Below are 25,088 nucleotides of genomic sequence, written 5' to 3'. Positions count from 1 at the left end.
GTAGTATGAGGACTGACACAAGACTTGAAAAAGCATTTGAGACAGTATCTGGCACAGGTAGTACTCAATAAATGTTAAGTATCATCAACATTATTGTATCTCTTTTTATACTAAGAAAATAAGAGAATGTTCTGTAGCAGACCTTCCTTTTCAAGCACTACAAAAAACAAGACCTACAGGACTAGGTTGCTGTAATTTCTTTTCCCACATCATATTCTTTGGCCTATACCCTCCCACGCCATCCTACTATCCTAGGCTACTTAAGCTTCTTGAGGATTCTGAGTGTCAGTGAATGTGTGTGGGAGGAAAGCTGTGAATGACGGGGCAGGACAAGGTTAGGGTGATAAAGGATAGGGAAGATAGCAAGGGGCTTTAAGAGCACAGAGTTGCACAACTGACACTGACAGATATCCTGACAGCCCCCAAACTCCAGGAGAGTGCTGGCAACATACACAGCTGTCAAAGATACATTCCTAAGCTTCCCCTGGGGTGCTAATGACACATATCTCTAATGAAAACAACTAAAAGTTACTGAGCTCCAACTTTATAATAGGAAATATGCAAAACTTTCATAAATCTGTAACTTAATGAAATAATCACAGTAATTCTGCAAGGCATGTACAGATTTTCCAAAATTGGATCTAGTCCTGCTTCTGTCACATCAATGACAGGATTTATAGTTTATATCTAAAATATTCCCTAAATTCTCAGGTCTGTGTATGGTGCGTGAATCACAGCACACTCTACTCACCAGTGGAGTCAGTACCGTGAGTTCAGTAGCTGAATGTACTATTAGGAGGTGGCACCTGGTGGCATGGACTGGAGGGGTATATTCTTGGTTCAGGTTTCTCCCTTTTCTCTTCTATCTGGGAGCCACATGGCTCAACAGCTTTCCTTCACCACCCCTCCTACCACAACACTTCTGCAGTGACTGCAACCATAAGCAACACAAACTGTTCCTTTAGGAAATTAAGGTGTTGGGTGCTTTGGCCCGGGGATGGGAACGTGGCCGAGACAGCTGTTCCTAATGCAGGTTTATGGAAACAGGATAAAAGCTTGTGGAAACCTGAAGAGCAGACACTATGGAGAAGATGGAAGACAGATTTTATGACTCCTGGTTCATTTATTTGTAGGTTTCAGGTTATAAAGGCTAGCTCTAAAGTACTCTTTTAAAACTTTACTTATTAACTAAACATTAAAACTTCATTTACAAAAGACTGAAAAAACTACGTCAAAGTGCTATTATTAGCTCTGACAGAATACCATCTTCCTGATATTCTGCATTTCCAGTTGTATCCATACCTTTCTGTCACAAGTATAAAATATCTCAGGTTTTCATTCTATTTCAATTCCACCAGTTAGAATAGATTTCAAACAGATTCTAACCATTAAGCTGATACAGTGTTTACTGCATGAAGCACCAGTAAACACCAGATATGTAAAAATAAAATAATTCTTGCCTTTAAGAAGTTCATAGCCCAGTGCAGTAGACAAATCTGCCAACATATTAAGGACAGTCTGATATGGTAAGAAGATAATGGAGATGTTGGAAAGGAAGCAGGGTGACAGATGAGGCTGGAAAAGTTAATTACTTGTCATATAGAGAATTATATATGCGGCAGAGTTACAATGACAGACATGAATGTATGTCTTAGGAATGGGTTAAAGTAGGTAAGATCAGATCAACAGGAAAGGTTTTTAACTGTCCAGGCCAGAATACTGTTCTGCTTTACTAAACAATAAGGATATGCCAAGACCAGGATCAGGCTGACTAAAATAAATAGGAGAAGGTTTTGATTTTTAAGAGCACAGATTGAGGTGTTGAGGACACAGGTCATTAAGCAATGATAATGAGGATTAAAAATAGAATCAGAATAGCCATTGTACAGATAAAGAAAAGGAAAATATTTAAAAAGTATTTCAGGTCCAGAAAAATAATACTTGGTCACTGATGAAATTCATGACTTGAGGGTAAGCTAGGAATCACAGATGCTTCCTAGTTTTCTAACGTAGACTTGATGTTACCTATTGAAATAGGAAATTTAAGAATGACGAGTGAAATCCATCTGCCCCCCACCATTTCCTCTAGAGACACCACAAATGATATTAGGTTTCCATAGGACAAACACCGCACATTGAAACATTGATGTGATGACTGGAGAGTGCACATTTGGAGGAAAAACACTGACTGTGCCAGAATATTGCAATCTGGAGGTATAGGTTAAAATGTGGGAAGAAATCACCCCAGTAACAAACTCTTCCTAAAAGTCTGATCCATTACTGAGGTATAGATGTACTATTGTTTCCTAACTACAAACAGCAAAAGAACAAAAACATATTAGTCATATATGCTCAACTATGAGAAATGTGGAATTTATACTCCCTTCCTCCCTCCCTTCCTCCCTCCCTCCCTTTCTAGTCCAGTGCTGGCAATTGCACCTAGGCGTTTGTACATGCTATGCAAGTGCTCTATCTCTGAGCTATTGCAATTTACTATTGATTCTTAATTTTATGGCACACTATGCAATCCTTTTTTTCTGTTCACATGCATGGAAAACAGTGTTATGTAAGACTCAGCCTGGGACCAATCAATTCATGGATTTTCCTGGAGGGGTTTGGGGCTGCGGGAAGTCAGGTAACACAGTGGTCTTAGTGCTGTAACTGCCTGAAGAGTGCTTGGTCATTCATTCTAGCAGAGATTTTGTAGAACTGTTACACTCCTTAGCTCCTTCTGTCCCTGAATATTAAACACATAATTATATTTTAGAGATAGAGGAAAACCTCTTATAAGAGGCAGTTTTCTGTAGTGTATGGTGGCATGCTGTTGTAATCTGGGCTACTAAAGAGGCTGAGGCAGGAGGCATCAAAGCTTGAGTAACCTAGGCAATTTAGTGAGACCTTCTCTCAAATTAACAAATATTAAAAAGGGCCAAGGATGTAGCTCAGTGGTAGAGTACCTGCCTAACATGTGTGAGGTCCTTGGTTCAATTTGTAATAACAAAAAAAAAGGCAATTTTTGAACAAATTAAAATGGTAGTATATATGCATTGGTTAGCTTTCCCAATTCTCCAGACTTCTAAACTCACGCAAATCTGTTCCAAAGGTCTCTACAGTATGTGTCCAGTATAAAGACAGCAACGTATTTCTCTGGTACTGAATTTCTACATTAGTGTTCCCTGACTGGGATACAACATATAACAACCACAACTTAAAGGAGGAGCAGTTTAATATGCTTCATGGTTTCAAATGATTTGGTCGATGGCCAGATGGCTCCAATGCAGAAACATCACAGTGAAGGGGCACAGTGGAGCAAAGGGGCTTGGTTCATGGCAGGTAGAAAGCAGAGCAGGGCAATGATGCCAGTAAGGAAGGGATGATGGATATAGACCCTAAGGTCATACCTATACAACTCCCAACACATCTAGTAGTATGGTTTATTAATTCTCTACATGGTTCCCAAACCAATCAAGTTGACATAAGCCTAACCATGACTGTGTGTGGTTTTTGTTGTCTGCCAAAGAAAAATATGAGTATAATTATTTCACTTAGTATGTTTTGTAATTCACTAGCTTTGCAAGAAATTCTGATAAAATAAAAATGATATAGAGGTTATTAATTTTCCTTTTCTTTTGCTGCAGAATTGGGGATTAAACCTAGGGCTTTCACTTTTTAAAGATTTATTTATTTGGTACAGGGTCTTGCTTACAGCTTGGACTTGTAGTGATCCTCCTGTCTCAGCCTCCCCAGGACTGGGATTACAGGCATGCGCCACCACATCTGGTTTCATTGGCTAGCACGACATGTAGTACTGGGAATTGAATCTGGGTCCTTGTGCTTGCTAGGTAGGCACTTAAGAATACTGAGCTATCTCCCCAGCAGGCAGGCACTTATACTGCTGAGTTATCTTCCCAGCCCCAGTGTACACTAAACATGCCTAACCTCTGATCTAACAATTTCTCAAGGAATATATACACTGTGGCTAAGCGTATATGTACGTAAAACTATTCATTGCCATTATATTAAGAAAAGAAAACCACACTATTTGTTAATAGGGGAATGGTTAATGTACAGAATGTCCATCATAACATCAGAACATGAATGTAGATCTTAAAAGAATGAAATATACTGGTATAGAAGAATGTCTGTGACTAATCAGTAGGAAAAGTGGCTAATCTTTGAGTTTACTAGAATTATTCATTTTTATCTTAAAAAACAAAACCATACAGATGTGTGTCACATAGGATTATGTCAGAAAAATATGCACTAAAGTGTTGCCACTTACAACTTTGGGAGTGAAACTATGTGATGGAGAAATTTATTTTTTACTCTATACATTTATGGATGAATGGAAATGTTGACAATGAAAATGTTTATAGTTCGGAGTAACTAAAAGTTTTAAATGTTCTATGACTCTGAAAAGCTTATTTAAGTGTGTTTGAGTTAAACTGTGAGAAAAATTCACCAGCGCTCATCTTTAGATCTTAAACAGGTAGCCCTGTGGAGACTTGAAAATCTGGAAAAATCTTAGTCATCTGCTACCGTTAAGTAAGAGAGAAGTATATGGTCAAATCAATGATAAATGGTGTCGTCACAACCTGGTGTAACTCGGTATTTAACTCAGAAGCCTAGGAAAGCTTTCTTTCTTAGGGGCTGAAAATAATTTCAGAGCTGGGCGTTCCACTGACTGGACTTGGGAAGAAATTACACTCAATATCTGTGCTGCTAGGAGGAAAACTTTGGACCAGATGTCGACTTACTCAGGGCGAACAAGGGAAAACGACTCAACAAGGCTGCGAACCAAACTTAAGTCGCAAATCATACCTCTGAGAGAAAGAGAACATGCTGTGCTAAATTACACATCTAGGCAAAAAGAGTGGTGAAGGCTGGGCAAGACTGAAAGGAGTCCCACAGGAAATCAACCTGCGGCTTTTAAAGGTTGATTTTTGATCCCTACCGTGAATTAAAAGGACAATATGAAAATCAGGAAGAGATGAAGTAGCTGAGATGACTTTCCTAACTCTCTTTAAATGTCCTCTGAACTCAGGAGTACAAATTATCACTTTACCTAGAACCCAGGGCCTACGATCCACCAGACTTTACATTCAGCTCTGGAGAACGCACAGGTCAGTCAACCGGCCACGCGGGGGTTGTGAGGCGCACGCACACTTTCCCACTGGAAACCTCTCCGTCCAGCAAAAGACAAATACATGGTGGAGTGCAGCGCCCAATCTGCGACTGCAAATCCGTCCCGAACCACACAACACACACGTCTGAGCACAAACTCAGCAAAGAGACGGAGACACGGGAAGGAAGAGGAGAAAAAAAATAAATAAGACACGGTAATCCCAGTCGTTACCACACCACACGCAAAGCGGGGTGCTCCAAAGGGAAAGACAAATGCCAGGGAGCTGCCCGGCGCGGGGAAGGCCGCCCCACCCCACTCTCCGCCTCGCGGGACCGCCGGCCTCTTCTCGCCCGCCACTCCCACGCGCCCAGGTGGCCTCCAAGCCAAGGGCTCCCAGGGTCAGATTGGCGGTAAATTGCACTCGGGTCAAGGAGAAAGTAAGTCTAATGACCCACACCTCTGCTGACCTGTACTCACCTTCATAGGCAATACCCTCGACCCCGCTAAGGCTTTTGTCTCTCTCTTCCTCCATCCCGGCAGCAACCCCCTGGGTCCTGGGAGCAGCCATAACTCCGCCGAGCAAAAAAGTGAGGCTAGCGGGGAGGGGCGGGGCATACACGGGTCCGGACCAATAGAAACGTGATTAGAGGTTAGCTCCTCCCCGATAGGGCGGTTCTTTCACGCCTACGCCGTGCCGTCACGCTTTAGACCAATAGGATGCGGCAAACGCAGCCTGACCCCGCCTCTGTCATTCTCTCTCCACGCGCGCTTAAGGAGAGGCGGAGAACTACGATTCCCAGCTTTCCGCGGGTTTGTGGGAAGGCAGAGCTGGCAGAGGCGCTGACGGGCGGGGGTGCGCCCGAGAGTGCCCGGCGTGTTCGCTTAGTTCAGTGAATCAGAACAATGACTGCGCCGCCGGGTCCCCGGGTACGCGTCGGAGGACTGTGAGCAGCCGCCGCCGGGAGAGCGGCGCAGCCTCGGTGGCGCGGTGTCACCGCCCGGTTCGCGAGCCTCCTGCGCGGACCCCGCCGAACGCCCGCCACCCGCGCGGAGCCTTGGGGCTCGGGCGCTGCAGCCGCTCCCCGGGAGCCGCGCATTGTTGCCAGCCTGTGGAGGGGCGCGGGGCTACAAAGCCCAGAGACCCCGGCGTCCCCGCTAGCCATGTGGATTCCTACGGAGCACGAGAAATACGGCGTGGGTGAGTCTCGGCCGGGAGAACTTTTATCTGCACTGGCCGGGTGGTGCGCGTCTCGCGTCCCGGCCCCCGCGCCCCTCGGCTTGCGCGGTGGGAACGGCCCGGCGGTCGGGGCTGCACCCGGCCCTCGCCCCCCGCCGCCCCTTTGCGCGCCCGGTCCCAGCCCCTCCGGGGTCTGCCGAAGGAGTTTGAAGCGGCGGCGGCGAGTGCCGTGTCAAGTTGGAAGCGGAGGCGAGCGGCTCCTCTCCCTCCATCCCCTGCTTGCCCAGAGCGGCGGGGCGATGGCAGTGGTCCCCAGGGTGGTGAGGGAGACCACAATCTGGCGGCTACGGTACACCCAACCTTTGAGGGGCGCAGAATCCTACTGGCCGGCCGGGGTCCTTCTCCGAGTGCTGAGCCCCTCGCACGGGCGGGCCGGGCTCCAGCCGTCCTCCTCCCTGGCTTCCCGGGTGTCTGGGGGTGTGCGGGGGGTAGGGACTTGGTACATTTCAACATCTGTGCGGCTCTGCTCTTTGGTTTTTGGAAGGGAACCGATATTTCAGCAGTGTTTTTACTTCTGGCCACCCTCGCGACCGGGGTGAGCGCTGCGGGGGCGGAGGTGTAGGACGGCCGGGCGAGTCTGGAAGAGGGGCCGGGAAGCTCGGGTCTTCAGCCGGAGGCGGCCTCTGGAACCCAGCGCCCTGACTCTTGTGTTTGGAGAAAGACGAACAGGATAGCGCTTGCTGTTGTGCAAAGGTGAACAACAAAGGACATTAATGTTGAGTGATGAATACAGGATTCTCCTTCCTTTCTCTCCTCCCTTTTCAGGCGGATTACAGTTCCTGTTTTTTTGTTGTTTGCTTTCAGCTGGGTTGCCCCTTGACAGTTACTCCTTTTAGGGTTAAGATTGTTAGGAAGCCAGGATCTCTGACAAGCCTAAAGCGGCCAGATGCAATTATAACCTCCCAGAAGATCTAACAGAGAGAAAGCATTACGGATTTTACTAACAAGCTTTATTTCCTATAATGTCCTGTCCTGCTGACTGGCGCACTTGTTTTTAGTGGGGACAGAGCTAGTGATTTAGACGGTGTGGAGATAGCGGTTTATGTTAGTTCATTTTCTTGCGATTTAAAAAAAAAAAAAATGGGGAAGCTTTTCCAGGTGGTCATAGTCCCAGGGAATTTTTTTTTTTCCCAACTTCTCCTGGATATGGGACTTTGGAGTCTATTGAAAGGACTGTGATTAAACAGTGTCATCCCATGTTTGACATTAGCTTCCGTTCTGGCCTGTGACTGGTTAGTGAGACAATAGTGGGTCCTGACCCATCTTTGGGAAGGGTTTCCAGTTTTCCATCTCTTCAAAGTGTAAAAGAAGCCTTTGCCCAGCGGGAAAGAGTTCCGCTTCTGATTCTTCTATTTTTGGGGGCTACATTAACCCTTGCTAGGGAAAGACTTGGCTTCTGCTTAGCCAGTGAGGACAAGGGCATGGCTTCCTAACGCCTTACCACCCTGGGCAGTGCCCATCCAGCGAGACCCTGCTGCCCAGCTGGTGTCAAGCGTTACTTCATTCCAGGTGTTAAATTAGACAGATTATGGATGGGATTTATTTTCTTGATTTCTTTATGTGCCAGGTCACAGCTGGGATGCTGGTATTGGTTCGTTCTTCTCTTGCATTTCTTGACAAGCTGTGGGCAGAGGCTTATAAAAACCTCTCTGGGATTTCCTGGAATGGCCAACCGGATATTACCAGTCAAGTGTTTCTTTGGGCTGCAAGAGACACCTTGGTTTGGGGTTGTGATTTGGTTGCAGAGTAGGGGGAGGTAGTAGGATGTGTGGCTGACTGAGATAGTGTGAGGGCACAGAGGGGTTTTCTGCCCCAAATTGTTGCTGCTGTTCACATTTATGCAGTGTAACATACAGGAATGTTAATCATCTTTTATTAAATTTGGAGCATTTGGTTTGTGCAATGCTTAGCTGTTTTTTAGAATCCATCTGTTAGGCATGTGTGTGTGTGGTGAAAATTTTGCTAGGATACTTATGTGTGGACTTTATTTCTTACCACAGAGAATACTATTTGTAGCTGCTTATACTGCAAGTTTTTTTTTTTTTTTGAAACCTTGTTTGTGTATGTGTTTCTCTCAGTTCTTATAAATACTAAAGACAAGATTTTATAGGCAAAGATGTTTGGCTAATATCAGGTATACAATAGTGGTAATTCAGTTTTCTCATTCTTTGAAATCATTCTTTGTAACTCAGAATAGCTCAAGATACGATATGTGTATGTACCAATTTCCCATGACGAACGTATTTGTTATGTGTTGTAAACATATACTAATAAATAAAAAGGGGAAAAAAAAGAATGTCTGAAGTTTCCATGTAAATTTTATGTTTTTGCAGTCGTCTTTTTTTTTCTTTATTGTAGTACTGGGGATTTTCACACTGAGCTACATCTCCAGGATCCCTCCTCCCCCGCCACAATTTTTAAAATTTTGAGATAGGGTCTCTTAAGTTGTTCAGTTGCTCAGGCTGGGCTCAAACTTATGATCCTCTTATCTTGGCTGCTCAGAGTGCTGGGCTTACAGTGGTATGCCACCATGCCATGCAGTGCATTCCTTACTTACCATCTTTATTGTATGGGCTGCTTATTTTGATATAGTTTATTATCATGTTTCAAGTAATATACTATACATACAGATAATGTTACTTAAAATTTGCCCTTATAGTAAGATGTATCAGGAACAGATTCATTTTCAATCCTGATACATGGGCAGTTGGTAAATGATCTTCAAATAATGTATACTCAGTCATATTCCTGAATGATCTGATTTTAAGGAAAGATATAGTGATAAAGCCATTGTGCCGAGGCCTAAGGACCTTTATTGTATTAAACTGTACTAATAAGGGCTGACAATGTGCTGTTTGATAGAGCACTCATTGAACATATGTGAGGTCCTGTGTTTAATCCCTAGTACCACCAAAGTGAAAACATAACAAACCATCGATAAGGACAAAGTTAGGCATATTTATGTTAAGCAGTTCTAATTGGCTCCTGCTCCCAATCTAGACACTGCTACCATCTGTGTGACCTTAGATAGATCACTTAGCCTTTCTGAATCCCAGCCTAAGGTTCTCTGTAGTACTAGCTCTGTAGGATTCTGCCATCTGAATGTGTCCTCCATTGTGTAGAGATTGCTATGAGAGAGACACTTTTGTTGTAACACATCCCACACAGTTTCAAAGTAAGATCAGAGGTAAGCAAAAGCGACCTGGAGAGCTGCCAGAACTGGGGTGATGGTTGTTCACTTTTCTCAGTCTGTTTGATTCTCTCTCACTCCAGTAGGAGCTCCATGGACAGTGACTGAAGCGTTCTTGATCTCCCTCTCACAGATTTCCTCACAGTCTCCATGTGCCTCTTACATGTCCTCATCTACCATGTGCTCCCCTTCCATAAAGTGCTGGGAATTATTTGCAGGGAAAGTTAAAGCCACTGCCCATAGGTTAGTGTGCCCTTCTCCAGCCTGTCCAGCAGGCATTCATGCATAGCATTCTCAGGTGAGCCTGGGATCTTCCTGAGCTGCAACTGTACTCTCTCAAAGCTCCTAGGAAGTCCGGGGGTGGGGAGGGGGGGAATCATGGACCTTAAAAAACACAAAACTAAGATCAAGTTGATTGGAAGGACAAGAGTGTTATTTTTAAAATAAAGGTCCAGTATCACAAAGTCCTCATGAATATTCTTGGCCTGTATTTCTCTGGAAGTGGATTTTTAACTCATACAAATAGGATCCACATTCATTTCTAAAACTTTGTTTTCTGTAGGAGCAGAGGTATCTCTTTTTAGTTAGGATATTTTAAGTCTGTTTTCAGAAGGCTGCTTTAGTAGTAGCTCATGTGGAAGATGGTTTAAAGACGAAGTACTTTCAGTCTTAGCTTTTTCCAGTTTCTTAGCTGTTTCTTCAAGGTATTTCTTGTTTTGGTACCATGCTGTACCTAGATAACAAGTAGACCTAAATAATGATGTGCTGGTTGGGATTGTTTGTGACATTTAAAGCTTGACACAAAATTCTGACCTCTAAGAGGACTGATGTGTATTTCCAAGTAAAATACCACCAAAGGGTTGTGGGGATGATAGGGTGGGAGCTGATGTTCTTGATTCAACCTCCTGTGGGAATAGCCTATAAAAAACATTTCCCTTTTTTGGTCCTTCTCCTAACTGGTGATTCTTTTACAAGGTCTCCATGGTAACATAAAGATGCTGCCATTCCTCTCTAGTCTCCTCTGCCTCCCTCTACCTCCCAGACTGTTTATGGTAGGTAACACAAAGGAAATGATCAGATTTCAAGTTTTCCAATCTCTAGCTACACTCATTACCAAAAGAAGGTAACACTTTGAGAATTATCTTTAGTGTGGTTTTTCTACATTTCTAGCATAGTGACTCAGTGGGCATAGGTTGGAGAGAAATATTTAAGGAACTAAACTAAAATACTGGTAAGTACATTTTCAGTGTTTAATAGTTGAAGAAATGTGATCTCATTTTATTTGAGTTTCCTCTGAAGTGGATGGTAATTTCCAGCTAAGAGATGAGGAAACAATTTCACAGAATTGAGTGACTTATTCTAGATCAGTAGCTTCGAATCTTGTTTGACTTTCTTTGCTTACAGAAGTAATTTAAACTCCTGACCTAGTATATACACAGACATCTTCCAGCAACACCCCACCAATATGATTGAAAGTATATTTGTCCATATTCTGTGTGTGGTGGTGTGTTCTTTTTCATTAAAAACAAAACAGAACAAAACAAAACTGGTGAGTGAATTGATTTTTTTTTTTTTTTTGGTGGAACCGGGGATTGAACTCAGGCTCTTGCCAGGGAAGCACTTATTCCACTGAGCCATCTCCCCAACCCTAGTAAATTGATTTCATGACTCAATTACTGGGTCCTGACCTACATTGATAGTTCTTTTAACTTTTAAAAATTTATTTATTTGGGACCGGAGAGATGGCTCAGTAGAATAAGTGCTACCCTGGCAAGTGCAAGGGTCTGAGTTCAATCTCCGGTTCTGCAAAAAACCAAACCAAAACAAAACAAAAACCCAAGAAAACAAAAAAACAAAACGAACAAACAAAAAACCAACAAAAGAAAAACAACCCAAGAATTTATTTATTTGGTTCAGGGTCTTGCTACACAGCTTGGCCTCACAGTGATCTTCCTGCCTCAGCCTCCCCCATGCTGGGATTGCAGGTTTGAGCCACCACGCCCGGTTTCCATGGCCCACATGGTACACCCCGGGGCTCTGGAACCAGCACAGTATGTGGTACCGGGGATTGTACCAATGTCCATGCGTTTGCCAGCAGGCCCTTAGACTTTTGAGCTATCTCCCCAACCCCACATTGGTAGTTTTTAAAGCATTGCTATAGTTGGGCATGGCAGCACATATCTCTAATCCCATACTCTGGGAAGATGACACAGCAAGATTGCAAGTTTGAGCTCAGCCTGGGCAATTTAGCTAGCTAGCAAGACCCTGTCTCAAAATTACATAAAAGGGCTGAGATTATAGTTCATGCAAAGACCCTGAGTTCAATCCCCAGCACCACCAAAAGAGGAGAACAAAGAAAGAACTCTAAATGCCACATGTGTGATGTTTGAAGGATTAGGGCCTGAGTTCAATCTCTGGTTCAGAAAAAAAAAAAAAAGTGAGACCTTGTTAAGTTTATGTTAAGTTCCTTTGATGATATTGGCATGTGGCTTATTTTTTTAATAGTCACATATTTGTGTTTATTTTGACTTATAATTTAATTATCCTACTTCTTTCAATGTAAATGGAAGTCTTGACTTTTATATATAGTATTTCTGATGTGATAACTATTGAGAGCCATCACAAAATCATGTAAGTTGTCTTTTATGTTTGTAGGAGCAGAGGTACCGCCTCTTTTTTAGTTAGGACATTTAAAGTCTGTTTTCAGAAGGCTGCTTTTGTAGTAGCTCATGTGGAAGATAGTTTAGAGACTAAGTACCTTTACTTTTAGCTTTTTCCATTTTCTTAGTTAACTGTTTCTTTAAAGTGTCTCCTGTTTGTGGTACCATGCTATAGCTAGATTTTTTTGTGACATTTAAAGCTTTGTGATCTACAAGAGGACTGATGTATATCAGGTCCTCTGTAGGATCTTTTGGCAAGACTTGAGATCAACTGCATAGTGACAGATTTTGGACTCATTGTCTACTATTTCCTTTGACAATGCCTTCTGATCAGTGTAACAGAAGAATACATATAATCAGTCTTGTGGGTTACATTGCCAGTTGTAGAATCATCGCCAACCATTCTTTATACTTTTTTTTTTCCATGTATGTATTTGGTACAGGGTCTCCCTACGCAACTCAGACTCGTAGTGATCCTTAGGTTTCAGCCTTCCCAGTGCTGGGATTATAGGTGTGCGCCACCACGACTGGACTCTGTCCCAGGCTCAGTACGCCCCAAGGATGGAGCTGGCATGGCCTGCGGGTTTTTTGTACTTTTTGATGTTGCTGGTTATTTTTAATCTAACAAGGCTTAATTACTTGTTTTCTTTTAAAAAGAGTCTGAACTGGTAAACTTAGTTGGGCAGAGCATATAAGTTCCCCAACCCCAAAGAAGTACAGTTCCCTAAGTCTATCTCCATTTAAGCAATTCAAACTTAAGGATCCAGTGTACTCTCTGGCGCTAAGATACCTTTGGATGCCTATCATATTAAGTAAAATCAGCAAAGAAGTGTTAATGGCTTTTGATGACTTAGTTACAATAAAACTAGTAGATAGGCAGTACTTTTCTGGAAATGTTATATACATTGTGTAGCACCTGTAGAATTCCTAGCATAGTTGTAAGTACTTGTCTTGTATCATGATTTAGCCCTCACGCCACCGCATGAGGGGAGTTTAAATTACCACTCTCAAGTCACAGGAAACTGAACCGCAGAGCCCAGGGTACATAACTTGTGGATCACACGGAAGAGCCTTGAACCAAGACATCTGCGCAGACTGCTGCCTTAGCCATTGCACTGCCTGGCCTGTGTGGTCATGTGTGGAGACTTATATTGGTGACCCCAGTCCTCCATGTTTACACTGGAAAAAACAAAAACAACAACATAGAAGCAAAACAGTTTACGCCCAGCATCGTCACATGCTGTATTGTCTGTGAAACAGCATGAATGGCTGTGCAGTAGTTTAATCAGTTCTGTATGTGAGCACATGAAACCATTGTACAATCATGAAATGGGATAAATAACACTGTTTCTTAAATACTTTCCAAGTGTCTGGAGGTAATTGATGAAAGAAATCAAAGTAAGTAAAGACTATTGAAATTACATAAAATGTGTTAGCGTAGAGAGAAGATTCAGTTGCTACAGGAATGGAAATACTTCTTTAGAATGCTATCAGTAAATTCTGAATAGCTTTAAACTTTAAATATGCATTACTGCTTATGAAGAAGGGGGTAGCATAAAAATGAGTAAAACCTTATTATAGGAAGAGATGAAAAAGAAATGCCTGAACCCAGTTAGCAGTCCTTAGCCAGGTGAAATGTGAATGGGTTGAGAGAGATTTGGGAAATGAAAACAACAGGGCTTGATAGGTGAAGTTAAAGAAAAGAACTTCAGGATATTGTCCTAGGTGGCTCATTCTGTTAAGTAGAAAAGTATCTTAGGCTGGAGAGTTTAAGCAACAGAAACTTATTTCTCACCCTGTTGGAGACAGAGAATCCAAGGTCAAGATGCTATCTGGTTCACACTCAGTCTTGCAGTTGGACCAGCTATCCTCAGGTGGGGGTGGGGCTGGGCAGGAAAGAAAGCAAGCTGTCATTTTTCTCTTATCAGGGCACTAATTCTATTACAACGTCCCCACCCTCGTGGCCTCTACCTCTCAAAGGCCCCATTTCTGAATAACATCACATTGAGGATTAGAGTTTCAATATCTTAATTTGGGGGATTGCAAACAATTACTCAAGAGCAGATAGTCCTGATTTCAGGCTCAGGCAAACGGGTGAATACAGATGCCAGTCCTTCAAGAACTAAGTTGTATTTTTTTTTTTTTTAGTGGGAATAGAGTTTTGGGGTAAGAATAAGAGCTTTGTTTGGCCACCTTAAACTTGAAATACCTGTGAAACATCGAAATGGCAACATGTAGGAGAAAGGAGATCTAGTGCAAGGGAAAGAAGCCCTGGGTTGAAGAGTGATTAAGTCTCAGGGTTTGTGTGTAATGGCTGAAACAGTGAACCCAGGTGAGACTTGGTTAATTGGTTTGACTTTGATTTGTAGTCTGCCTGTCCTTTCCAAGTTTTAAAGTGACAGACTTCAGATATCTGAAGAACAATTGTCTGGAAGTATTTTATTAATATGAGTAGGGAGGACTCTAAAGTGAGAAATATTAGCTGTCCATGTAGAGTTGTCACTAAACTAAATTTTATAATCTTGTTTCCCACTAGTGCATTGCCTGGCTGAGGCATTAGTCACTTCTACTTCTGTGACAGTCCCAAATAAATATTTCATGTCAAATATTGTGTGATTTCCTCAAAATGATGGTGAAAAATGGAATGCACAAATAATATTTCAATAAATAAGATTTATACATTCCTTAGGTAGCATGTGAGTACATATCCACATCCAAAAATGAGAAATGCTTAAATATCTAAAGCAACGGCTTTGTGTATATGTGGGGGATTAAATATGTACTACCACTTAGGATCATAAGATTGAATTTAGAGTTATTAAAGTTACACTGTTGCAACCCTAAAAAAAGATGATTAAAAGTAATGAATTCCATCTTAAACTAGCACTTGGCAGTCATCCTCTAACACTGTATAGCCTCCCATATCTAATAATTAAAATACCAGGAAGTATATAGAAAGAGGCAAACACGCTATTAAAAATATAGTCTGACAGAAAGTCTGTTGCCAAAATTTGGGAAGTGTTTCCCCACAGCAGGTAGAACTGGATCAAGGAAACGAATTGACAGCATGGTGACTGAAGTTTTATAATGTATGATGCTTGAAATTTGCTAAGAGAGTAGACCTTGATTGTTGTACGATATGATGACAGAAACAAAATCAGTTGGCCTATGGTAATCAATTCAAAATGCAAATGTACATCAAAGCATCTGTTGTATACCTTGAATATATAGAATTCCTTTTTGGCAAGTACATCTCAGTAAAAACAGTTGGTGGCTTTTCTGTTTTCCCTTAAGCAGAGTGGCCTCAGTGACCTTAATGACAGCACATATTGCAGGAAGATCTGTTGCAGTTTAGGAGCTGGGTCAGTTCATTCAGCTTGGAACATCTCTGTTTTTTCTTTTTCCATCAGTTTCCAATGAGTAACAGCAGGTTTGGGGAGGTGAGTAGGAGGGTGGAAAGGAATCTGCAGAGGACATGGCCTTATCTTTGAGAAGCGTGCCATGCTCTTCCTAAGAAAAGTGGTTTTGCAAGTGCCTTGAAAGGGCTGTAGTAATGAAGCTGCGTGAGTGTTGCACCTTTTCTGTGGTCTGTTAGCAACAAAAAAAGAAATAGTAGGATAAGGCCCGATCTTGTTTGAATTACTCTTAAATGTTGGTCCATTGTATGTAATGATTTATGACTAGGAACTTCGGCTTGGCACTGTGCACATCAACCAGACTTTGAAGGAGGAACTGGAAGTGGCATTGAACCCATACCTTTGTTTTTAGGCCTGTACTTGGCAATGCAGAGAGGTTCAAGACATAAGTTGCAGTAGTGATCATATTTACATTTCTGTGCAAGAGGAAAAACAACTAATCTAGAAACAGGTATCTGTCACTTGGTAATGAAGGAAAACATGGCTTTTTCTCCACTGGTAAGGAAGAAGGGAGTGTGACATTTCCAGGAGCAGCAGCATTTGAGAACTACCAGCACATGTGCATTTGTTCTCCACCCCCATTTAGGTTCTCTGTGAGGATGCCAGAAAGAGAAGGCTGGTGGGAGGCCTGTTGGTAAGAGCCCTTCTGGATGCATGATTTGTAAGCATTCCTGGGTGAATTTGATAACTATTTTTCAAAGTTGTGAAACATTTTTGTCAACCAAGTACTTCATTTTCCAGTTTTATTAGGATATTAATTGAATTAAACTAAAAATATTTCTCTGAAATCTTTGTGCAGAAATACAGAGGTTTGGTTCTGTGTCCTGTTTCTTTTTTCTGTACAGTGAAGACTCTTGTCTGTCACTGGCAACCCGAGGTAGGTAGGTTTGGAACATGGGCATGCGTGTATGTGGGACAACTAAAAATAGCCCCGCCTCAGTCCTGAGTAAAACATTGTCATTTATCCTGGGGCCAGGAGAGAGCCTGCTCCTGATTCCCCTAAGGCAGACAAAGTTGATTGAGGCATTCCCCAATCTTTCCGTTGTCAGGCTTAGGGCTTAGCCTTGCTCTCCAAGAATCAGGAAAACTCAGAGCCAGGATACCCAGTGCTGTGATAAGTCGAAACAAATTTCAGTCTTTTCTTACAAGTCTACACAAACAACATTGTAAGGTAAAAAGGAATCTACAGAATGACCTAATAAATGTTTGCCTCTTTCTCAATTTCAGAAAACTGAGTTTGTATTAATTTGTATTCATAATTTCTTTTAATATTCTTGCCAATAATTTAGAGAAATTGATTCAGAAGATTAGATGTATGCTTTTGGGCTTAAGTTAGAAGAGAAAATATAGATATGCATCATATACAAATTGTGATAAGGCCAGGTATGGTGGCACATGTCTGTAATCCCCGTATTCTGGAGGCTGAAGCAGGAAGTTTGTATGGAGTTTGAAACCAGCCTGTGCTACAAAGTGAGTTTAAGGCCAGCCTGAACTGCATAGTGAGGCCCTGTCTCAAAAAGACAAAAAAAAAAAAAAAAAAGAATTTAAAAGCAGGAAAATACTTGTAAAACAGGAAGAATTGGAATATAGAGTATATATGTTACAGTGTTGTTATAACCAGTAGTTAAAATGAGTTTTTAAATTTCATGTTTTAATAATTGTCAAAATTAAAATAGTATTTCTCTTCTAATCAGAAAAAAATATATATAAAAACCCTCTTACAAGCCAGTCATTAATCCTCTATCTCAGGATAAGAGGCTAGACTGTTGGAAGTTGCAGCTGGGATGGGCTGACTTTAGCTTGTCTCTGATGTCTAGGAGGTCCACTGTCCTTCAGTGCTAAGCAGGGCTTCCTTGCTCTCACAGGCTGATTGCTTGTGATGTTCCTGTCTTCCTCATTTCCCAGCAGCCACTGTGAAGCTGTCCGTACAGATGGCTTTCGGGTGTCAGTCTTTGAATAAGAGCCCTGTCTTTTTTTTTTTGTTGTTCTTTTTGAGACAGAGTCTCCGTATACAGTTCAGGCTAGCCTTGAGCTCATTTTGTAACCCAGATGGTCTCCTTGTACTGATCCTCCTGCCTCAGCCTCTTGAGTGTTGGTATTTCAGGCACTCACCTGCCTCTAATCCTTGTTTGAAAAATAGCTTTAATCCAATCCACCTAAGACAGAAATGCTGTTCTCTTCATGAAATGCTTGCTCGAAAGACTGATGTTGGTATCACTGCTCATTTTGTGTTGTTCTGGAAACTCCTATGAGGCTAGGGGCCCTAGGATAATTTATTTGAGAGAAGCCTTTCAGCGTAGGCAGTCAGCAATTTGAAGTTGAACACTTCTGGGTGATAATTGCTTCTTTTTTGGGTGTTGTGGACTGAATGTGTTTCCCGTTTCCTCAGGCTCCTGTGTTGAAGTCCTAAAGCCTGGCATGGAGAAAGGAAGTAATTAAGATTAAGTGTAGTAGTGAGTGGTCCCTGATCTGACTGGATTAGTGCCTTCTTGAGACAGACAATCAGAGCTTGCTTACTGTCCATCTGCTGTACCTGGGAAGGTCACACAAGCACATGATGAGAAGGTCGTGCAAGCAGAAAGGGAGGCCTCACTAGGAACCAACCTTGCTGGACCTTGACTTCCATCCTTCCGAGTCATGAGACAGTCAACTTGTTTTTCGATATTTGCTTAGTAAAGCAGTGCATACACACTGCATATCATGGAGAAATCAGTGTAAAGATTGAGGCAAATATTTCCCTCTCAAACTTTAAAATGAAATTAACGACTTGAGGGCCCAGGGAGATGGCTCAGTAGGATAAGTGCTTGACTGGCAAACGCAAGGATCTGAGTTCAATCCCCAGTTTAAAAAAAAAAAAAAAAAAAAAAGAAATTAAGACTTGGTATAGTGATGCTTTTATTCTCTTGTGTGCCTGAGGAAACAGCCTGAGGAGGGAGTGTCTCATATCCTGAAAAACTCAGAACTTGTACAAAAGAAGTTTCATTATAAGATCTCCCCATAGGCATGAGTCACCGACTGCTTCAATTGTCCAATATAAACACCTGAGTAGAACTATACTTTAAATAGCTGCAAATTCTTCTTCCTCTTCCTGGGTAATTTCCTCCCCCTCTTTCCCCTCTGTCCCTATTCATGCCTGTTACCTGACCCCTGCTAAATGTTTTGGACAGTGTTTTATCTTTTTGGGTGGTTTTCTTTTAAGATAGAGCAGAGGAAGAAAGATGAATTTATATTGATAAAGAGATTTTCTGAGTTACAAGTAAAAGCTCTAGTATATATGTGAATGACAGAAAGTTAGAGTAGTCAAGCAGAGGAAAAATGTATCTTAAGATGAACACTTAACCAGGTCCTAGGCCTGATGCTTGGTTCTATGCAGGTGTAGTACTCTCAAGCCACATAAAAGTTCTTTATTTAAGAGATCCAGCTGGGAACAGGAATGGTAGCTCCAGCCTTTGGAGTTCTGTCAACAGTGGTGAAAAAAAAAATTGGTAACCATGCTTTACTTTTCTGTAAGGTCCTGGTATTAATGTCAGTATTATAGAAACAAGTCCCTGTTCATCTTTTACTCCAGCATTACTCTTGCTTATGGTAAGAATCAGTGATGTTGAGCACAGAGATGTTGAAGGGTAGTGGATGGTGGGGGGGGGGGCGGCTGTGGGGGGGGGAAGCAAGACCCAAGGACCACACAGTGCCCAGGGACCTGAAAGGAATAGAAATGTTCATTCATGAGTGAGGATGGATGTAGCCAAGTCGGACGAGCAGCAGAGAGGAACCCTGGCATACGAAGCAAGTCCACAGTGCTAGGAGCCATTAGAAGAAGTTGAGCCAGAGGGAGGGAGGATCAGCATTGACCCAGGAACTGTGGAAAACATGAGGTTGGAGGCCGTGGTTCTAAGAGCAGAAACCCTTGCACCAGGGAGACCTGGAGCTCCTCACTCTGCCCATGCTTGCCCAGAAGCCTCATTCTGCATGGCCAAGGTATGCTCCTTGATGTGCTGGAAAGTTCCCTCTCTTGTCTGACTTCTTGCTCCAGCTTCCTAATCTGTCTCCTTCCTCATCATCTCTGTGTAGTGTGTGCTTTGCACGGAAGCCCCTAGTGATCTTTTTCAAAAATAAATTTGTTGAAGTGGTTCAGCTGGGTTAAAGGAAAGCAAAACATCCAGTGTTTCCTTTGCAGTGAAATCCTCGAGTCCAGAGTCATTTCATGTTACACAAAACCCTTCCTGAGCTGATGCCTGCCTGTCTGTCGTTCAGTCTGCAGCCTGCCAGTTCTCCATCTAGGAACCCACTTGCCACTCTGCAGAGGGCCTCTGCTGCTTCTGGCCCATAGGTATTTGCTGGAATTGTTCTTGGGCTGGCCATCCTTTCCTTAATCACCAGGAAAAACCTGACTGCAGTGTCTCTTCTCTAGGAGTTTCCATTTCTGACTTATCTCAGTATAAATGAAAACTGCTGTTTTCCTCTCCTCATCTGTGGCTTTGCTGTTTTGAAACTGTCTACCTTTACCAGAGGCTATGAAGATCCTGAGGCCAGATGTTTTACTTTGTCTTGTTCTTTTTTGCTCTTCCTAGAGGGGAATCAATGATAATGTCCAGACTCTGTAACTACTGAATCAATGAATGAATGGGTTCCTCGGATGAGGGAGAAAACTTCTAAGCTCAGTGTGTTGCAGTTCCTTGTTAACATTACATACCAGCCTGTCCAGAACCCATAAACCAGCTGCTTTGAGCCGATAAGGGCTGACTGGCCAGAGCAGGCAGTGACTCCGGTCCCAAAGTGTGGACTGAGGCAAAGATGGACGTTTGTTAAAGAAGTGATAAGATTTGTAAAAAGTGTGTGAAATTAGTTACATAAAATGTGAAACATATATCATGATTTCATTCTATGACCATGTGAAATTTCCATATAGAGAAAAAATCCAGATAAAGAACATAAACAAGGCTGTGAGTGTTATTTTGTGCAGAAATCTCCTAGCCACGGAACTTCATGAAGCCACCAATACTGGGCTTTTAAAAAACTTATTGTATCTTTTGCTTCAGCATATTTACTATGTACCCTGAAATTGTAATCCTTTTATGATAAAACTATAAACATTTTTGCCTCACTGTATACATATCTAAAGGTTTAGTGGAGTATTCACAAGTGAAGTCTACAACGGCCTTTCTCTGCTGGACCCTATTGAAATGCTAGAGGATGTTCTGGTACATCTGTTTGTCACAGACTGTGGCCACCATGTAATTGTCAATTCTAGAAAATTTCCCAGGATACTAAATCTTAGGTATTTGTACTGCTTCTTGTAAGTTTTAGATGCTTTTCCAATTTTACAACAAAAGCTTCCTTTTTCTTATCACGCTTCTTTTCAGAATGTGCTGAGATTGCAAGTCATACTGTTTATCAAAAGGCAGATAACCAGACATGGTGTGCATGCCTGTAATCCCAGTGCTTTGGGAAACTGCGGCAGGAAGACAAGCTTGAGCCCATCCTGGGCAATGTGGTAACTTAGTAGCACCCTTCTCAAAATAAAAAATAATAAAAAGGCTCAGAGTATGTCTCAATGCCAATGCTGTGGTTTTTATCCCCAGTACCATGAAAATAAAAGCCTTTTAACAAAGCTCCTACCAATAGATTTCTAAATTTCTTTGTAAAAATATGTAATTGTGTATTTCTATTTCTTTTACTTTTTTATTTTTTATTTTTTTCATGTTCTATAGGGATTTAAAGTTTAGTATCAACAACGGATGGAAAATACCTGTTCCATGTTAAATCTAAGGCATTTGATATTCAGACAGATAGTGATATAAGTTCAATTGCCCATGTTATAGGGTAACAATATCATTAAGCTTCTCTTCTGCAGGGTTAACAACAAGTTTGAAGACCAAAGAATTATAGAAAAAGAAGGGCTACAAGGATAACCAACATTTTGGCCCTCGCCCTTCAAGGTCAGTGAGGACTCAGGACATAAGAGAACCTGTACTGTAACATCCTGTAATTCATTTGTGTCCCAAATTTTCTGATCAAGGAGATTATAGGGCCACAGAGGAAAGTGATCAATAATGTAGAGTGTGCCTAAAGAGAGTCACATGGAGAGAAAATATTCTCTCAGGCTTTCATAGAGAGCAGATTGGTCAAGCAATGGCCGTGACTCATCCATGTGGCTGACTCTGACAAAGGATCTACAAACTGCTGTACATGGTTTCAGGGTCGATCCTGAGGGGATTTTGCTAACCTTGTCAGATATAAAAGTTACATTTTTAGTTATATGGGTCTTGCGTTTATCTTGGTCTTAACCATCCGGCAGAAAAGTATAAAAATGTATAAAAAATGAAACCATATTAATATGCTAAGCTGTAAAAGACTCAAATCAACTACTTCTGACATTGCTAGTTCTGCGGATAACCCACTACTATTACGGACTACTGGACTATATTGGATTAATTTGCTGAATTCATGCACCTACAATATTTGAATGGCACTGGAATACCCATCTCTGACAAAACAAAGAAGAAGAATATAAATGAAGGACCATTTTGTAGTGAAAAGAAATACATATATATATATATATATATATATATAATATACATATATATGCATATCTGTGCATACAAAATAGTTAGGATAGATAAATAGCTACTTTCTCTTAGTTCACTGAGAAGAAAGATTTGTACTAATAGTTTTTAGACAAGATATCATGTGTGCATCTTGTACTATGAATTACTACTACAAAGAACAATATGCAATATATTAATTATTGTAACTGTCCTACTAACCTGTTTTGAAACTGTTTCATTGCTTTCTTTCTCAATAAAATTAATTTTAAAAAACCAACAAAGCTCCTACCAAATATACAGGTGGACATTGATGAGAAAGAGTCTTTTTATTCTACTGTGTAACAAAAATCAATTCTGTTTTTGTTTTTTTTTTATACTGGGAATCAAACTCAAGACCTTGTGCTTGCCAGGCAGGCACTGTGCCACTGAGCTATATCTCTAGAAATAAATAAAATGTAAAAATGTATTTTATTCTAAGGACACAGAATACAATTGTTACCTTCTATTTTTTATTTTTATTTTTTCTTAGAAGGGCCTTATTGATTAAATCATGTTGTTAGAAATGGTTTATTGATTACATTGCATGTACAATATTGCAAGTTTTGCTCTGTACCTGATGACTGGTTGTGGGGTGTCTTAGCTGGGGGCAGTGGATGCCTTCTTTGTCATTTCTGTAGTGATGTGCCTTGGGTTTACAGCAACTCTGATCACTGTTCTCAGTGACTCAGTACTGAACAAATACAAAACAAAAAATACAAAATGAGCCTACTGGGATAAAATGTTACATTTATAGGTTTTATATTTTGAGGCCCTATATTGATTTTTTTTTTAACAAAGAAAGTTTACTGTGGAACACATAGTTCAAAAACTATTCAATTGTTTGAATATATTAAATTGAGAATGAAGAACTGCAAGTAAAATCTTAAGCTCTGTTACAGATGTCTGCATTTTCCCAGTGAGCTAGCATCTTTCTGCTTTAATTGTTAGTGGATAAATTTTCCTATTCTGGGGCATAGGAATTGTCGTAGAGTTCTTGGGAACCCTTCCTACAGGGGTCCTAACAGACTAGGCTTAGCTATGTACCCCATAACTCCAAGGAGACAGCTCGCGGTGCAGGGCAAGACAGGAGCTTTATTTAGTGTTATGTCTTGTATCTAGGTGTTTCCCCAAAGCCTGCATAGTTGGGCTTTTTGCAGTGGGCTGGTACTAGGGCATCTGTTATTGGGATTCAGGGTGGTGGTACAATTGTAGTCCACTGAGCATAGTTCTGGGTGCAGGTAATGGAAGCCCCACTCTGAGTGGCACCAATCTGTAGTGTTATAGCCTGGATGAGGCCTGTATATAGAGAGGGAAGGTAAGCCTGCTGCTGGCTGTTTGCTGTTTCCTGCCTGCCTACCTGCCTGCCTTGCCATGCACTATTTCTCCTCTGCCATGTCACCCTGCCTTGGGGCCAGCTGACTATGGACTGAAACCTCAACACAACTGTGAGCTGAATAAACCTTTTCTCCTTTAACTTTGGGTGTCAAGCATTTTGTTTCAGCCATAAGAGAAGTGACCAAGACAATCAGCATGGCCACACAAGCACAGATAAAGGATTCAAAATTATCTTTAGGAGCTGACAGTGGCTCTGGGGCTTTAATAGAAAAGGGAAACCAAGATGAGTGTTAGGGATTTGCATAGCCAGGGTGTTGGCATAGCCAGCAGTGTAGGTAACATCACTCAAGTCCTGGTCTGGCTGATCAGCATCTCAGGACTGGTTCTGTGAGATTCTGGGACAGCCTTCTCCCCAGAGGGGACAATTTTGCTCCCATTATGAGACGACTGTAAGGGTAAGCTTTCCTGGACTGCAAGGTGACTTCCAGTTGAGGACAATGACTGTAAGTTTGTAGGTATCACTCCTTAGGCCTGATGTGGACACTAAAAGCTGACCATTGGCTGTCCCTGCACATCAAGCAAATTACCTTTTAGTTTCTGTTATCTTTTTTTGGTTTTCATTTATGTATTTGGTACAGGGTTTCACTAAGCAGCTCAGACCCATAGGGATCCTCCTGTTTTCAGTCTGTCCAGTGCTGGGATTATAGGCTTGTGCCACCATGCCTGGGCCAGCTCAGTGCACTGTGGGGGTGAGGCCAGCATGGCATGTAGGACCGGGGTTTGAACCCTGGTTCCTGTGCCTGCCAAAGCAGGCGCTTAGTCTGCTGAGCTGTCTTGCTGGCCCGAGTTTCTGTTACCTTGATGTCCTCAGCTTTGAAGGGGGACAGACTTGTTTAGGGCTAAGCAACTTTGTCTGACAGGCACTCCTCAGTGGTTCATGTGCTTGTGTACAGAGCTGAGCAGGAATCTGACCCAAAGTTTTATACAAATAAAGGGCATGGATGTAAAAAGAAAGCAGTAGTGCCAAACTTGATTCTGCCTTTTGTTGCTTATAGGCACCACCATGCCTAGCACCTAGATCCTTGGTAGAGAATTACTGCATTTCCAGAACGCAACACCTGTTGTAAAAAACCTGTTTGTTTCTGAAAAGCGTGCTTGATGCCATCATTCAATAAAGTACCTGCAAAGGCTAACAGGAGTTTGTTTATCTTAGGAAAGTAAGACCTTAAGGTTCTCATTTTGGTTCTTAACTACTAACTGCATGAACTCAGGCAGTGCATTTATCTTCTTAGGGACTGAGCCATAAAATGATAGAGTTGGATGAGATGCTTTCCAGCTTCCTTCAAATTAAAAAATGTATATTCAGGATTTCCTTAGGCACAGTGACTAAGTGTGAATGGAATGTCTAGGACAGTGGCGGCAAACCTGTGGCATGTGTGCTGCTCACAGTGGACTGTTTTTCATTGAAAGCCCTAAAAGGTTGGCCATCACTACTCTAGAATATTCTGTACTTGAAAGTTTTGGTCTGTGTTGAGGTAACT

General features: G+C 41.8%; 2 protein-coding genes across 3 annotated transcripts in view; one reads left to right on the top strand and one right to left on the bottom strand.

Moving 5' to 3' along the window:
• The window catches only part of Znf277 (zinc finger protein 277), a 152,238-nt gene extending 146,526 nt beyond the window's left edge, over window positions 1–5,712 (bottom strand). Inside the window, exon 1 of one of the 2 annotated variants that reach the window (XM_004626547.2) lies at window positions 5,603–5,712. In XM_004626547.2, coding sequence (XP_004626604.1) covers window positions 5,603–5,693 — 91 coding nt within the window. In that variant the 5' untranslated portion in view covers window positions 5,694–5,712. The remainder of the gene's footprint in view (window positions 1–5,602) is intronic. The other variant, XM_023709887.1, reaches the window with a different exon arrangement.
• Window positions 5,713–5,958: 246 nt separating this feature from the next.
• The window catches only part of Dock4 (dedicator of cytokinesis 4), a 452,226-nt gene continuing 433,096 nt past the window's right edge, over window positions 5,959–25,088 (top strand). Inside the window, exon 1 of the mRNA XM_023709867.1 lies at window positions 5,959–6,323. Coding sequence (XP_023565635.1) covers window positions 6,287–6,323 — 37 coding nt within the window. The 5' untranslated portion in view covers window positions 5,959–6,286. The remainder of the gene's footprint in view (window positions 6,324–25,088) is intronic.

This window comes from Octodon degus, unplaced genomic scaffold (assembly GCF_000260255.1).
Source record: "Octodon degus isolate 3935 unplaced genomic scaffold, OctDeg1.0 scaffold00015, whole genome shotgun sequence".
NCBI classification, from domain to species: domain Eukaryota; kingdom Metazoa; phylum Chordata; class Mammalia; order Rodentia; family Octodontidae; genus Octodon; species Octodon degus.
This window is presented reverse-complemented; position numbering and strand designations above follow the sequence as displayed.